At 41.4% G+C, this 16,117-nt stretch overlaps 1 protein-coding gene across 1 annotated transcript; it reads left to right on the plus strand.

Annotated features, from left to right (window-relative positions):
- Positions 1–186: 186 nt before the first annotated feature.
- CD28 (CD28 molecule) lies at positions 187–13,680 on the plus strand. The gene is made up of 4 exons (XM_065750300.1): positions 187–474; positions 7,439–7,792; positions 8,017–8,135; positions 12,120–13,680. Exons 1-4 carry the CDS (start codon positions 423–425, stop codon positions 12,258–12,260), a joined length of 666 nt encoding a protein of 221 aa, XP_065606372.1. The 5' UTR covers positions 187–422; the 3' UTR covers positions 12,261–13,680.
- Positions 13,681–16,117: the final 2,437 nt, after the last annotated feature.

Genomic DNA, 16,117 nt, shown 5'->3' on the forward strand with positions numbered 1-16,117 from the left:
ATGGGAACAGCGTATTCTTATATGTGCTCTTGGTAAAGGAGCATTTCACCTCTCAAGAAGTCGATTTCTACTCTGATGGGAGGAGCCCCAAGCATAAGCACACATCTTGCAGTACAGAGAGAAGGCTCCACATTTCAGAGGGTGGGCTTCCACTGCCTTATATGTATTACTGAATGCTGCAGAGGGACAGAGGAGGCTTCCAAAAGCAGAAGCCATCTAACAGCTGAACTTCCTGTTTGAACATTGCCGTTGTGGTGGTTTCACTTGGCTGTACATCATGTGCCACTCAGAGAGGTGGAGAGAAGCTGTGTGAGCTAGTGATGGTGCAGCCTGCCCTTTGGGGACACCTGTGGCACTAAGCCCTGGGGAGCTTGGAAGTGCCTGGAGGGTGGGGACAAGGACGTGGGCCCACCATCATCACCATGCTGGGGATCCTCGTGGTGCTCTGCCTCATCCCTGCTGCAGATGTAACAGGTAACAGGAAAAATGTGATTGTTTCCACAATTTTTCAATTTACAACATCAGAGAGGAGGGACAGTCTTGTACAGATCTGAATTAGTTTTTGTTGTATTTGAACATAAGAGAAGAGACAAAGCATGCTGCTGAGAGTGCTTATGGATCAACTCAGTATAACCAGGAGGCTGATTTTTTTCTTCCATGAGTATCCCTCCAAGGTAAGACTCAAGTAATATCTATTTAATCTGCCATCTCTTCAGATGCATTTGGAAACTGCAGGCTTAATTTAGAGGGAGTTTATTTCACCTTCCCTCAGCCTGCACAGACTGTGCTTTGTGGCTTTCAACATCTGCTGGGGGGAACTGAGCAGAGCCTTCTGGGATCACCTCCAAGCCTGCTCTGGTCAGCCCCATGTCCCATTGTGGGCCAGCTTGGTGTGATGGGCTGCAGAGCTGAGCCCACCCAGACTCTCACAGCATCAGCAAGTGAAAGGAACTATAGCAGAGATGTGTACTGAGCTCAAAGTTGGGAAGATTGGAATTGCCGACTTTCTGATTTTTGCTTTGTTCAATAGTTTATTGGTATTAGCTAGATATGTAGCTTCTTTCTGAAAATATTTTTGGCAACACAAATGCATGTTTATGATTTAGAAATTCAGAGTCTTAGTAAAGCTTTCTGAATCTTCAGTTGTCTAGCTGCTGCTTTCTGCTGATGAGTGTTAGTGTGTTCAGAGCTACCATGTCTTTCCAAGGAGTACAACAAAATGCAAAGCAAGGCAATAGATGATGGGTTTTGCTAGGATAATCTTGACAATTTTTCAAATCACTAACTTGTGAACTGTTGTTATTTGGTCTCCTCCAAATATCAGTGTCTTGTATTTTATGAGGAATTTACAGATAGGAACAAAAATCTGCTTTCCCATACAAATCTTTCACATATAGAATATCTTTAAAGAGTTGCTTTTCCTATTACAAGAGACAAAATTAATTATATTTTTCCTAAATTGCATGTTACTTCTCTGTAGCTCTTTTCCTTGTGAAAGGCATTGTGATTTGCATGAAACCTTGATCTATATTTCTTTAAGAGATGATAGGCTCTTTCTTCCTTGTCCTTTTAGCAATTTTCATAATTCTCTGCTTGCAGTATTGTAATTACTTCCACAGCAGGCCACAGGGTTTCTGAGAAGACAATAATTCTAGGAGGAGATAGGTAGCAGTGATAAGTTAATAGTTTTAAAACCATTTTCATGAGGTGTGAACATCTTTTAAATAATCCTTTTGAATTACAAGAAAATACAGTGCGTGGTTATCAGACATCAGTTATGCCATGGTTCTCTAGACAGCCATACACTTGCTTTGTGTTAAGAACTTGAATTTCTCCAGCATCCTCATTGAAACTGCTCAATTGGTTAAAGAGAAGCAAGAGCTAGCTTACTTTTCAATGCTCTAATGTTTTTCCATGTCACTTTCCACCTCCTGTTTTCATTTTGATCTTGAGATTAATGGTCCTTTCTATGCAGAAGACATTAATGCAAGTCAAAGCCCTGCAGAACTTCCTCAAACTACAAAGTGTACTCCATTCTGCTGAAGACAACTGAATCTGTCCTGTTGTGCTGTTAGGCTGCACCACTGAGTGCAGCAAGTTGAGTTTGAATTGTGAACAGTAAAGCTGGAAAGAGACTTACAAGATTGGTTTGATTCTTCCTCCTTTTCAGTAGTATTGATGTTTGCAAAGCCTGTCCTCCTCCACCCTTATCATCCGCTTTCTGTCAGATAAATAACTACGTAGTCACTCTGCCAGAGTTGCTGCTTATTTCTTGTCTGTTTATTTTGTTAAATAAAGTAAAGTAAGAATGTTCCCACTGCAGAGGACCCCAAATGACCTCTCTTTTCAGTGCTTGCATAACCTCCTGGCTGGTGTTAAAATCAGTTTCTGGGTGCTAAAATCAGCCTCAAAAACACTGAAGTTACCAGAACGCGAGATGCAAGGTTAGCTGAGATTAGGATGACATCAACAAATTCTGGCTCAAAAATATTACAGACAAGAGAAACCCCTGTGCTCATACTGGGTTTGATTTCAGCAAGAATACTGTGCTTGGTGCAGCTTTTGCATGAATGGAGGAAAGGTTAGTACAAAGCCAGCCTGTCACATTAGAAGGGTTAGATCCTTACAGCTCTACACACAGACACAGTGCTGGGTCACCTAAAATTGAAGTAACAGAGAAAGATTCTTGCACCTGAGAAAGAGTAAAGGCAATTGAACAACAAACCAGCAGTAGAAGAAATGAACAGCTTTGTTTATAAGACAGCTGTGTGTCTTTCCACTTGTGGATTAAATAAGCTCCTTTCAGGTTTTCCTTCATCACTCCCCCCCACCTCCCTGCATGAGACTTAAGTGGGGTGATTCTTTACTGTGCTTAAAGAAATCCCAACTTATCCCAGATTCCTTGCTCTGGCAAATAGCTCCCTGAAGCCAATTGGCATGAAAAAGTAAGAGAGTACAAAATATTTTTAACAGAATATTTTTTTTCCAATAGCTGATAATGATTCATGGAAAGTTCTGGAAAAAAAAAACCACTCAAAATAGTTAGTTTCCATACTCTGTCATCCTTATTTCACTTTCTTGATAAAAAAAAAGAAAAAGAAAAAGAAAAAGAAAAGAAAAAGAAAAAGAAAAAGAAAAGAAAAAGAAAAAGAAAAAGAAAAGAAAAAGAAAAAGAAAAAAATTTCAATGGATCTTTGCTTGCATCAGAGGTCTGTGATTGAGGAGGTAGTGTTCTTCAGATAATATTTATATGGATTGGACCTCTTTCATGATGCAGAAAACCCCTACTTGTGATTATAAGATATGATGAGCATGACAACATACAGAAAAGCTTGACAGAGATCTTGCACACTTTTGCTTATGAAATCTACAACCTCAACAAAGCTTGCAGTATGTGCACACTGACTGAACTGTTCTTACATTTCTAGACATTACAGACTCTTGAAACTGGACAATGATTTTAATAACTGCCATTTGCTGTCTGATGCCAAGACATAGGTATATATTACTATATAGCATGACTGAACAGAGTTCTGGAAACAGCAGTCATAACCCTATTTAGGGGAAAACATACACTACTGGAAACACATATTGGATGTTTCAGAGTTTTGCAATTTTCATAAACCCAAAGAGACACAAGAAAATATGCAAATGCAGCTTCAGCTCAAGTTTGCTCAGGCTGCTCCAGATCCTACTAACAATACACTCAAATCCTATCCAGATCAGCAATCAAGTAAGGGAGGTTTGGCCTTACTTTATTTTCCCCTCAAAACTAGTATATATTTTGGCATAACTGACTTTCTTCGATTTGAAAGAACTCAGAGCTTGGAGAAGTAGAATAACAGAAGGGCCTGACATGCCTGTGGGGTGAGCTTTCCTTGCCCTAGCCCTGCCCTGTTCACATGGTGCTAATTAGTTCCTGTAAATGGAAAATGGAACACCTCCAATCAATTCAGATTTTATATGATAGAGCCACTTTGCAAAAGCAGATTTGGTTTAAGTTTGGCTTAAACAAATCACCTAGCAGCAGCCTTCATTTAATGGTCCACAAATAAACTTTTTCCCACTGTTCAGCTATCTCAGCATCAACAGTATGGGGCTGGGTCATTCGACACTCAGTTGGCATGGTGAATAAAACTGACTGTGCCAGAAAGCCAAGAAGTAAGGTGGAGGAAACGATTTTTTTGTGTGGATTCAACAAAAGAGTTAGGTTGCCAATAAGCAAACTATCATGGCAGGGACATAAATAGTCCAGAGCTCTAATTAAATAGTGGATCTCATGATATGAAGCTATGTACTATTACACACCAGGAATCCAGACTAGCAAAAGTTCAAGGCAAGTCTCTGGGCTCTGCAGAAGAGTCTAAACAACATCTGAAAGTGGTTCCCCAGTGACTATTTTCAGTATTGTCATTCCTTTGGCCACAGTGATCTGATCAGGCTACATGGTAAACATCCACCTGTTTTTCTGTAAGCACTTACAGTGCAAAACAGGTATTTATTTGTAAGTACCTACAGTGTAAAACAGACGAGTATTTTTTTTTTCTGAGCTGTAGTGCTTCTGCAACTATCTCTTCAAGGATGCCTATTTTGGATATAAACTATGAAACAGAAAAACCCCTTCTGAAGGTGTATTCAGTTCTTGCAATAAACAGGGTTTTAGTGGTGGGAACAATTCCACAGTTCGACTGCAGACTTGTACATTTCCACTTGGGCCAAAGATTGATTTTCTGGCAAGAATAAAAAAGATCATATAGCGTTTCTAAAGAGGCGGAATGCAAACCTTGCCCTTTACTAGAATGCCCTACAGGCCTATGCAAGAGCTGCTGTTGGAAAATGCTGATTCAAGGAAACTGAAATATTTTGCTGAAATGTCTTCACTTCGAAGAAAATTCACCACAGGCAGCACCTTCAGTAGGAGCCAGCCTTGCCTGCTGTTACTGCCAGCCTGCTCTGGTATTCCAAAATCTTGGGATCTTTGTACTGGAAAGAATGGAAATCCTCACTCTTCACCGAAACACAAAGTTTCATAGCATTTGTGTTCCCTACAAACATGAGATTTCTGAGCTGTGATGAGCTCTGCTGCAACCCTCAAGTTAGCTACACTGAACAGAGAGATATGAGGAGGTTGGGCTGCGAACTCCTCCTTTGCTGAAGATTCTCTGTCTCATGTCTCCCTGCTCTCATGAGAAAAAGGGCTGGTAAACATGACTTTTGGTGAGAAAATGAACAACTTCAGCAGTTTCATGGGCTGGGCTAGTTCTTGGAGAACCTGTTGGGCATGGTTTGTTTTTACTGCCCGCACCCTGCGACTTGTCCTGACCAACACACATCTCTGCATGTTCACTCCCTGTTCCAATCTTGTGCATTTTTTATCTTACAATTACTGCTGTGCCAGGGTATACCTTAGCAGAGGGCTTCTGGCTCATCTTCCAATAGGCCAACAAGTGGCTAACAAGGGAAACCTGGCATGTACTTCTCTTTGGGAGCCTTTGAGGAACAGCGAGTCTACAGACTATTTTATCAGCTTACAAACGAGTAGAGCTGCTAGGACTTTTTCAGTTCAGAGTAGTGGGAGAACTGGAGGTGTCCTGGGAATGGCAGTTCATTAGGAAAATTTTTAACAACGACAAATGCATTTCAAAAGAACGAGGGAGAGTCAAGGATAGACAGATGGAGCCAAAGTTTTCATTCTGAATTTGTTAGACCCACACTCAAGTCCATCTTCTGTTTTGATTCAGAGCAAGGATTATGTATGAATTTCCCATGTCTTTGTTAATGCAGTGACCACCATGTAAGTTCGCTGTCTTCACACACAGATCTCATAATGAAAGCTATGCAAAAAAAAAAAAAAATAGTTTCAAAATGGAAAATGTGGCTTCGCAGCACCTGTGGATATACTCGTTGGTATTTGGTGTGGATATTTTCTGGATCTATATAAATAATACATCAATTGTATGAATGCATTTGTTTTATATGCCTTTTGGTTTGTACCTGTCTCTGAAAGCAGAGGACATGACTAGACCATATGACTTAAGTGGCCTCTTCTAGGCTAATGTTCCTGCAGCCCTCTAGAAGTCCAGGCTCCCACCAGCCTTGGGAAAGGGAGGCATACTTAAGTTCTTGACCTGAGGCTGAGCATGGAAATAAACTTGTGTACCCTTCACCCCAAAGGAGTGTCCTCCCAGAAAGCCAGGGTGGTCCCTCTTCCCATGCATCTATGATCACGCTAAATGCAGCCATGTAGTCCTAAATATTAAATATATTGAAACATTTGTTTCCTGGGCCTCCTTCCCGCACTATTTTTCCTTACTATCCTCTTAAGTATCCTCACATGGATTAAGTAGAATGAGTGCAGGTTTTATAGCAGACTTTGGAGAGGCATACAGTTGTCATTGTCTCAACCACAGCAATGCTCTTTGTTCCACCAAAGACTGATAAGACCTCCTGTGAGTTGAACTTGCGTGAAAACATATGTGATGATATACATACACAGAAGCACTGTCCTTGCTTCTGGCAAGTTCCTAGCTTAAGAACCAAACCTCTTTTCCTCTTATTTATGGGTCACCATTTGAAAAGCCTCATTAGTTCAGGATGGATTTTCTGGAAGCAGTTGTATTTCTGCAAAGTCTGTGCAGTGGTTTTTTTGTTTGTCAGATAATAGTACAGTCTTCTATATGTCAGAAAACACTTTCTGTTTATGTATCAGTTTAGTCAATCCAAACTGAATTATACTTCATGTGACATGCTCTTTTTGCAGGCCATTCAAGTGCTAAGTGCCAATATGGTGTCAGATGAGTGAGTCTAAGTCCTTTGAGTGATTAAGAATCTACTACAGCTGCTAGTTAGATAAACGACTTTTTTAAAATTAAGATTATAGCAGTTCTTGCTTCTAGTGCTTCTCGTCCAAGAGTGAAATCCTTGAAAAACTTCACCAAATTCCACCAGCAAACTTGTGAAGTCTGTCCCTGAATTAAAAAGCAAGTGTATGAATAATACTGTCTTATCTGATCATTTAACTGAGCTTTTAATTCATAGCATTTGCATTCCATAGTGTTCCCTGGCAATCTGTGTGCTTAGGAAGCGGTAGACTATGATGGCCCTATGCACACATGCACACTAACAAATAAAGTAGCCTTGTGACTCTTGACTTTAAATCTTAATCACATGGGCCACTTTCTCTCATAGTGTTCTGAATGTGGAAAAACACCCTCAACCTTAGTCTCCCTTGGTGACCATGAAATTACTTTATATAGAGAGAGAGGATTGCTGCAATCAGAGCTTCTGTGAGAAACTGCTTCTGCAGCAAGGTGTAACGTACTGCCTTGCAGGGAACACCAGCAGAGGAGATATGGAGACAAGCTTCACGGGAAGATGTGTGATTCTAAAGTCTCTTTCTATATCTTGCAAACAAGTGTTTTTCTTTCCTCCCTTCCAGAAAACAAGATTCTAGTGGCTCAACGTCCTCTGCTCATTGTAGCCAACAAAACGGCAACTCTAGTCTGCAACTACACATACAATGGAACAGGGAAAGAATTTCGAGCTTCGCTGCACAAAGGAACAGACAGTGCAGTTGAAGTCTGCTTTATTTCATGGAACACAACCAAAATTAACAGTAATTCAAATAAAGAATTCAACTGCCAGGGGACTCATGATAAGGACAAAGTAATCTTCCAACTTTGGAATATGAGTGCCAGCCAAACTGACATCTACTTCTGCAAAATTGAAGCCATGTATCCGCCTCCATATGTCTATAATGAGAAGAGCAATGGGACAGTCATTCACGTGAGAGGTAAGCTGAATATCTGCACACCAGTATCCTCCCTATATACACTCCCTATGTGATGGATTGAGGCAGAAAAAGTAGCTGGGTTGCTTCTTAAAATGAAATTCCTGCTCCTGATTTCTTAAGAAAGACATCTTAAGCATGTGTATATAAGAGTAACACATACAGTGTGTTGTAATAAGGAGTAAATAAGCTTTGAAGTGCTTAAGGTTTTCTTTGTTCTTTTAAAGAGATGCCCATCCAAACACAAGAACCAGAGTCTGCGACTTCTTTTTGGGTTATGGTGACAGTGACAGGACTTCTTGGTTTCTACAGTATGCTTGTAACTGCAGTCTTTATAATCTACCGGGTAAGAAACTATTTACTTAATCTCCCATGATATTCTTCCCATAGTTACCACAAATCCATTGGTATAGCTCACATTAGGATCACAGTACTTCTTCACCCCAGCTATATATGCATGCCTATACTATGCCCTGAGAAAGCTGAAACACCGGATGTCCTCCAGATAGGCAGCCAGCCTCCTCAATAGGGTCATAAGGCAATGCACAGCACCTCAGCAAAACTGGGACACACTCTCCAGTTCCAACCAATTCTCCATATCAGGGAAATATCTCCCTACATGCACTCCCCTACTACATGACAAACCCCTTTGAGATTATTCTGATGGAAGGAGCTTGCTTGGAAGGAGCAGTGAAACAATCTTCAGGGAACCCTCAGTTGGCCCAAGACCATCCACACTGATGTCCTGTGCCCATGCAACAATTCCCTCTTGTGCACAATATTTCTGACAGCTTGCTTTCAAGAGAATAGGGGCACCTGTGACTCAGTAGTATATTTACCCTAAGAAAGCAGAGATAGTCTTGTAGTTCTTTATTTTTTTGCTTTCTAATCCCTCTGGAGATTTGCCTGGCCCCAGTCACATCTAGTCCAGCTTGGTTCAATACACAGCCCTGCTGGAGTAGGGAGAGCACGAAGTGTGATGCAGAGGCAGCAGAATGCCACCTTCTAGCACGTCTTAGAGTCACCATCTCCCAGAGATGATTTCGCACTTCCTGCTTCATGTTGGAAAGACTTGAACTATGACTACAGAGAGTTCTGTTCCTTGCATTCAATCTCTCTACAATCTATCATTAAATAGTGTCCTTCAGTACATTACGAGGTAGTCTGCATAAAGGGCACAGTCTCTCTGACAAGCTACAAGCCGTGTGTTCACAGAAAACCACTCACACTGAGAGCTGAAGCTTGAGCTTTGTTAACGGTTTCACCAAAATACACTTGTTCTGTACATACATATTTCTAATGGTAAATAATCAAATTGGACATTGTCATAGGAAAGTGTAAAGGCAGGCTAAGTGGTCTCAGTGCCTTACTGTAGGAACTAACAGGAGAACTATGAGAGGATTACAGCAAACAGCTGCTAGCGTTACAGTGCTGTGCTACAGTGGCTCTGCCTGGTTGAGATACTACAGCTTCCAATCCATCATTTAGGATCTGAAATCATTTTCCCACTGCTATTTTCGCTTGGTACCCAATGGCTATGCACTGCACTACTAAGATGTCTGCTCCCAGCAAGACTGACAAGGCTTTACTGTGAGGCAAGCTGCTTGCTGCATCAATTTTACCTGCTGTTATTGCTGCTGGTGCTATTCTCTGACAGCATGTGCTCTGAGTGTACTTGGAGCGCTGTTGAATGTAAACAAAGCTGCATAGAAGACACTGTAGATGTTAAAATGAGGTCCTAAAAATGGTACTTGACAGCCAAGGCAAGTCTGTTTCACTTGAATTCCTAAAAGCAGCTGAAGATGTGTTATTTCTTACAGTTCTGTCTTCCCTGAAGGAAAACTGTTCTGCTCTCCAGAAGCAGCTGTATTTCATCCTGGAACAATCCAGAACTCACTCATGCTAGCAAAATGTATTTCTCTCACATGAAATTACTTCTTAGAATTTAACAGATGAATTAAAAATGTTATTATTGAGACAAACACAGAGAAATTTTTTTTATCTTATGATTAAATGCACCAACTGCACTGCATAGCTTAAGTAGCACATAATATCATTTGATCCCTTGCATATATATAACATTAACATCAAAAAGCTGTAAGCGTCTCACAGAAAACTGCTTCACTCCTCATGTATAGCTGTTAGATTTTTGATGCAAGGCTCCTCCAATTACACAGCATCACGTGCAAATTGCACTACGTGCAATATATTCATACAGTATGTTTGTATGCATGTGTAGGAAATTTCAGTTAAAAGAAGACTGTAAGAAAAAGTATAATCAGCATTAAGGAAAAAGAATGAAAGCACTTCCTGTAAGAAGGCTTTAATCTATGCAAGAACAGTAACCTCGTGCACAGCCTGCAGGAACCACGGGTTCATACACTGTTGTAGCCACAGGCTTCCTCTATGATTATAGACAAATGATTTCACCTGCCTTCTACTCTTGATCCTGAAAGGAATGCTTCCCATATCTCACAGTGGCACTATGAGGCAGAGATTCAACACTGGAAATGAGATCTTTAAGGCTTGGTTAATGAGACATATGAAAGATTAACAGCAGCTCTGGTTGTTCTGCCCCTTGAAGGAATGCCCAGAAGAGCATATACATCATGCATTTCTACTGTAAGTGGTAGGCAAGCCATGAGACACAAGAGCTGCTCCAAAAGTAATGCCTCCTATTTTATTATGTTGGCCCAGAATATCAGAGGTGGATACTGGTGGTATGACAGTAGAGGCTGATTGTTCCTGCCAATACTCCGTTTCATTTTGTTGCCGTGTGACAGATGGCAGCAGAGGGACAGTCTGTCAAAATGGCATCTGGTGTGGAAGTGTGTATGAAGCTAAGATGCATCATTGAATTCCTCCATGGGGGAAAAATGGCACCTACTGACATTCATTGATGTTTGCTGAACATTTCTGGAGACCAAACAATGGATATGAGCATTGGGAGGTGGTGAATTTCAGCAGAGGAAATAGCGACATGAGAGACAAGCTACATTCCAGACAGCAATACACAGCTGTCACACCACAAAGTGAAGAGTATTTTGATCAGCTCATCCGCACAAATTTGGTAGATTACAATCAGGGAACTGTGTACGGAGCTGAGTATCAGCTTCAATGCGTTGGAAACAGTGGTGGGTTACAAAGTTTGTACTAGATGAGTCCCACAAATGCTCACACAGGAATGGAAATAACACAGTATGCAAGTTTATCAGGATCTATTGAAGTAATACGAAGCTGAAGGTGGCTACTTCCCATATCACTTCACTACCAGCAATGAGAATGCTGACACTGCTACGAGATGAAGTTGAAAAAGCAGTTCATTGAGTGGAGACATGAATGTTCCATAGAATAAAAAGCTCAAGACACAGCTCTCAGCAGGTAAAGTGATGTGCACTCTCTTTTGGAGTAGGAGAGAGGTGATCCTCTGGATTTCCAGGAACCCAGACAAACCATCAACTCTGACCACTACATCACAACACCGAATAAGCTGTAGACTAGAGCTTCCAGAGTCAGGAAGACAGAGAAGAAAACAACCTTTCTCTTGTCCAACCACATCATCCAGTTTTGATGCTTTCTGACTTCCATCTGTCCAGGCCAATGAAAGATTAACTGTGTGGGCGAAATTTTCTTAACAAAAACGCCATTGTAGTAGCTGTGAAACAGTGTTACTTCCACTAGTGCTAACAGTGGTGACTGTTGAAAAACACTGTTTTGCAGCTGAAAATTTGTTCTATTGAATAGTGCTATTGTGCTATTTGTACGTGTTGTAACTTCCAGGGAAATAAACAGGAGGCATTACTTTCAGAGCAACCTATATGTATAGCCTAGGCTGAGTTTTCCTGCTCTTATTCTCTTCCAATTAAGCCAGTTTATTTTCCTTCCTGATAAATTAGGGCAGTCTTCACTGCTCAAGAGAACTTGCAGTGAGAAGGATCAGTTTGTATCCTTGGTCTGCAGCATTCCTTCACCTGCAAAACTGATAATACATCTCTCAGCAGATAAGCTGGAGACTTAGGTTGGGCAGATTCTATGGATTATTTTATGAGAATGTAACTGTTTTTAAACTGGAGTCTTTCATATAAAGATGTCTGCTTCCCTGAACCAGCCCAGGACCAAGGCTGCTGTCTCTAAAGGTTGGGTGAGATGATTTGTTAATTCAAAGAAGAAAAAATCAAATGCATTGTTAACATTTCTCTCATCTTATTAACACTCAAAAGCTCTCTACTTTCTTCCCTTTGTTTTTTTCCTCTTTTTAGAATGTTCACCACAGGTAGGATAGACTAATTGCAGAAATGGTTTCATGCTTCTCTCACCCATTCTCCCACAGCAAAAATCCAAGAGGAACCGGTACCGTCAGAGTGACTACATGAATATGACCCCCCGGCATCCACCTCACCAGAAGAACAAAGGCTACCCATCCTATGCACCAACAAGAGACTACACTGCATATCGCTCCTGGCAGCCATGACACCCACCAGCTGAACACCACTATCTGTGTGTGCTTCTAGGCAGTCACCTGCTCTTGGACATGGAAGGACAGCCCGCCATTTTCTCATCATGTTTGTTATTATTGACTATGGATACCTGGACCACAGCAAGTATTGGCTAAACTTCGGTATTATTCGAAGATAAAAGATAAAAATGAACATAAAAAAGGGGAGAAAAAGAAAAAAAAAGGATCGTCTTTTATGATGACTGAAAATGTGATGTAATTTGTGTTGAGAGATGTCAGTGGGTAAGAGAGAAGAATGGCACTGGACCTCAGAGCTGCTCTCCTCCTAATACCCATGAATTTTTTGAACTGTTGGGGGAACCTAAACCAGAACCAGAACTTCTGACCTTTCCCAACAACTACTGCCTTAGATTTAGCCTGTTATTTCTTTTCCTGTATGTCTAACTCTCAGAAACCATTGTTGCTATTAAATATGGAAAAATGAAAAAAAAAAACCAAAAAACCCCACAGCCCATCCCTCTGAGCCCAGAGCACAGTTTGAAGTTTAAGACAAATGCTTGAAAGAGATGGAAAAATCAGCCAGAAGGTAGCCGAGCAATTAAGCTACAGCACAAGTGAGCTGTCAGGGTAAGCCAAGATTGGAAGAAAGTTACTAAGTATTCAGCATGTGAGTCCTTAGATTATTCACTTCAGATTTGTAAAGAGCATTTGAAGTCATAACTGAGCTACTCTACAGAGTGAGAAACCAATCCACGTAAATTAAAAAATCAAGACAAATAGGATGGTGATTTCCTGTGAACATGAAAAGTCCCAGTTCCCATGTTTGTCTACAGCAAGAGAACACAAAGTCATATGGTGAGCATTAGAAAACACAAATGTCAAATTTGGAGGAGAACTTTATCCTCATTTGTGAGTTTATGTTTCTATCCATAAGGCACTTCGCTGAATCCTCCTGAATATCCATCCACTTCTTCTGGCACCTATGTTGTACCAGAGCTCCTTTGAAAATCAGGGTCCAGTTAGGAGTAACTACAGATCACTTGAACTTTTTCCCAAGCAATGTTTTGGGTATGAAAGTGTCCTCAGGTCCTACCACTCCAGTCAGGAGTGCTGACCAGGGTCAACATCTGCATCTGCTCAGCTGCCTGCAGGGACTGCTCTAGGCACTTTGAACTTTGTGCTGACCGAAGGTACTTTTTATCTAAGTATGTTCTTCAGGGATGCTCTGTACTGGAGGAGGGAAAAGTCTTCAACAGAAGCTTGCTTCATTCCATTAATTAAGCATGTTTACATTAACAAGGCATCCTAAACTGTAATTGGAGTTGTCTTAGCATAAGATCTGTTTTCATACAGAGAAGATGAGATGTATTTTATAGGGATTACTGAATGAACAATTAAATGAAAAATAAATCCATATTCCCACTTTGAAATAAAATTGTGATTGTTCAGCATTTTACTTTCCTCCAAATTGAGATGAGAAGATTCTTTCTCTCTTTGAGGGGAGAAGAGAAAAACTGAGATGTGGAAGTGTGGCAACCATCTGCTTTGATATCTTAACCCAAGTAGAGCTTTTGGCACTTCCAAATTGGAAGTTTTACTTGAGTTTGCTAACCGGGCCCCAGGCCATTCATGCAGTCACATTATCACAAACCATGCTCCTAGCAGGTGCTGTGGTCAGGTGCTTGCTGTCCCCAGCTGGGTGTAACTCTTCCAAGGAGGCCCTGGGTGACACCACAGGCTGCACGGCTGGCCGTGGCATCACCCAAAGACCCTCCCAACAGAGCTGTGCTGGGCCAGCCGTGCAGCCCATGGTGGCACTGGCAAGAGAGACCCACATGCCCACTGCAAGCAGGCAGTGCTAAGTGTTTGGTACAGGATTGCAGTCTCAGACCTAGCAAGCTCTGAGACTGCCCTTCTCTGTGCCTTTGCACAGCAGCTAAGGCAGTGAGGAACATGTACAGGGTGGAGAGGAAGCGGCCAAGCAGGACCCACACAAGCCCCTGCACAGTCCAGGATTATCCCTCCTTGTTAGCACTGGCAGCACTATGCCAGTGCCTCACCATTCCCTTCATGCTCTTTGCAGGGAGCTATGGACAGGCACAGCTCTCTGACAAGGTGCAACCATATCTTGCCTGGCTCAACACTATCCACAATACCCCTGTTTTGTAATGCAACATTAAGAAGTGCTCAGATTGTGATGCAGTGTGAAAAATCACATCTTCCAGTACAAATGTAAGGTGAGATTGTGCATGTACACTGAAAACATAAATTAGGGTCAATGTTCTTCATTTAAGCTGGGTATGTACATTTTTACATGCAGATGTATCTGTTTCAGATCTACATTCATTAGAGTTTTATTGTATGTCTTGCAATCTCCCTTTAAAATTTTTAAGTGGATATGGTTAATTTAATCTTGAATAAATGCAATGGACCTGAGGCTAGTCAGTGGAAATTACTGCTTTCTAAAGCAAATGTGGTATAATTTGTTTTCCTTCCCCTAACACTTCTGTAATCTCCATATTTAAAGTGTATCAATAGCTTCCAAGACACGATACAGGAAAGTAAGACCTAGAACATGTGGGGCAAATATCAGTTCTATTGACTTACCAAAAAGAAAGGGAGATACAGGGAAATGTCCTAAATAAATAATGAAAAAAATGAGGTGAACCAGGACAGGAAAAGTCTAAGCCCTGTGTTAAAACAAACACTATCACTATTTGAAAGAATTGCAGTGATATGATTGCAGCCTGTTGGAGATGAGATACCAGTAAATACCTTTTATCCATTACTATGAGGGGTTGAGAGAAACAGTTTGCAGAGAAGCAAGCCAGTTAAGCCTTAAGTCTGGCTCTGCATATGTGGATTAGCATATATGACAAACAGAGAAATCCTAATTTATTCCATCTGGTCGCAGGCACTGAATAACGTGCTGGGACAGTCCTGGCTCTCCCTGACCCTGCCTTTGGGGTCTGTATGCTGTTTACAGGATGATGTAAAGAGAATCCTCCCTCTGCTGCTGCTCTGAACTTGAAACTAGCTCTCATGGAGGGCAGTGAGAGATCAATAGGGTTTTCTGCCTTGCAGAGAGGACTTAATACAAATGTGAATATCATCTTGCTGAGCAGTGATTTAATTTTTCATCCCCCTATCCTCCATGTTTGGATCTCAGTGTCAAATGAACATCTGAATTGCCATCATTGTAACTGAACAGCAATCAACATGTGTTGCAAGGGGTCAACCAAGGGTTTGTGCAGCTCCAGCCCCTGCACGCTGATTCCTGTTCTGCACGTCTCCAGTGCAGTGCAAACCAATGGTCTGGCTGTGCTTCACTTCCAGCAGCCAAGCCCCTGGAAGCCCCAGGAGGAAGCCTGTGCTATCTTTACAAGTATATTGAACCTACATTGCAGGGGTTGTCAGGTTTACTGAAGCCAAAAGTTCTTGAGCAACCCTTCTGATCTGAATCCCCCAAATTCCAATATCCTCCTCTTGTACCAGATGTTTCAAAATGCCTCTTCTTTCTTCTATGGCTGTAAATGTGACCCCTGTATATTTGTCAAACAATATCACATCTTCCTCCTTTGCATATCATCTCTTTTCTTTCATTTTTATGCCAGACACAGCATTTCAGAAACCCATCCAATTTGTTAATCTCTGACATCATTGTACAACCTTCCACACACAGCTGTGGCTACTTATTGGCTTCACAGGCTGCCTTGTATGCCACGATCTTCACTGCTGGCTAAGGAGATGCCACAGGAGATTGGAGCTGTGTGGGGATTTGATACGCTCTTGTCTTCTGTTTTAAGGACTTGCAGTCTTTCCTCTCTTTGATTTTCCCATCATCTTCAGTTTTTTTGGGAATCCTACATACC

The sequence above is a fragment of the Cyrtonyx montezumae genome, unplaced genomic scaffold (genome assembly GCF_038088225.1).
Source record: "Cyrtonyx montezumae isolate F1298 unplaced genomic scaffold, pur_monq_1.0 scaffold_7, whole genome shotgun sequence".
Classification (NCBI taxonomy): Eukaryota; Metazoa; Chordata; class Aves; order Galliformes; family Odontophoridae; genus Cyrtonyx; species Cyrtonyx montezumae.

What these genes read in the sequence shown, in the direction of transcription:
- CD28 (XM_065750300.1), top strand. Translation starts at nt 423, where the DNA reads ATGCTGGGGATCCTCGTGGTGCTCTGCCTCATCCCTGCTGCAGATGTA. An exon ending in CCCTGCTGCAGATGTAACAG is followed by an intron (nt 475 to 7,438) that starts GTAACAGGAAAA and finishes CCTCCCTTCCAG; the next exon opens with AAAACAAGATTCTAGTGGCT. An exon ending in GACAGTCATTCACGTGAGAG is followed by an intron (nt 7,793 to 8,016) that starts GTAAGCTGAATA and finishes GTTCTTTTAAAG; the next exon opens with AGATGCCCATCCAAACACAA.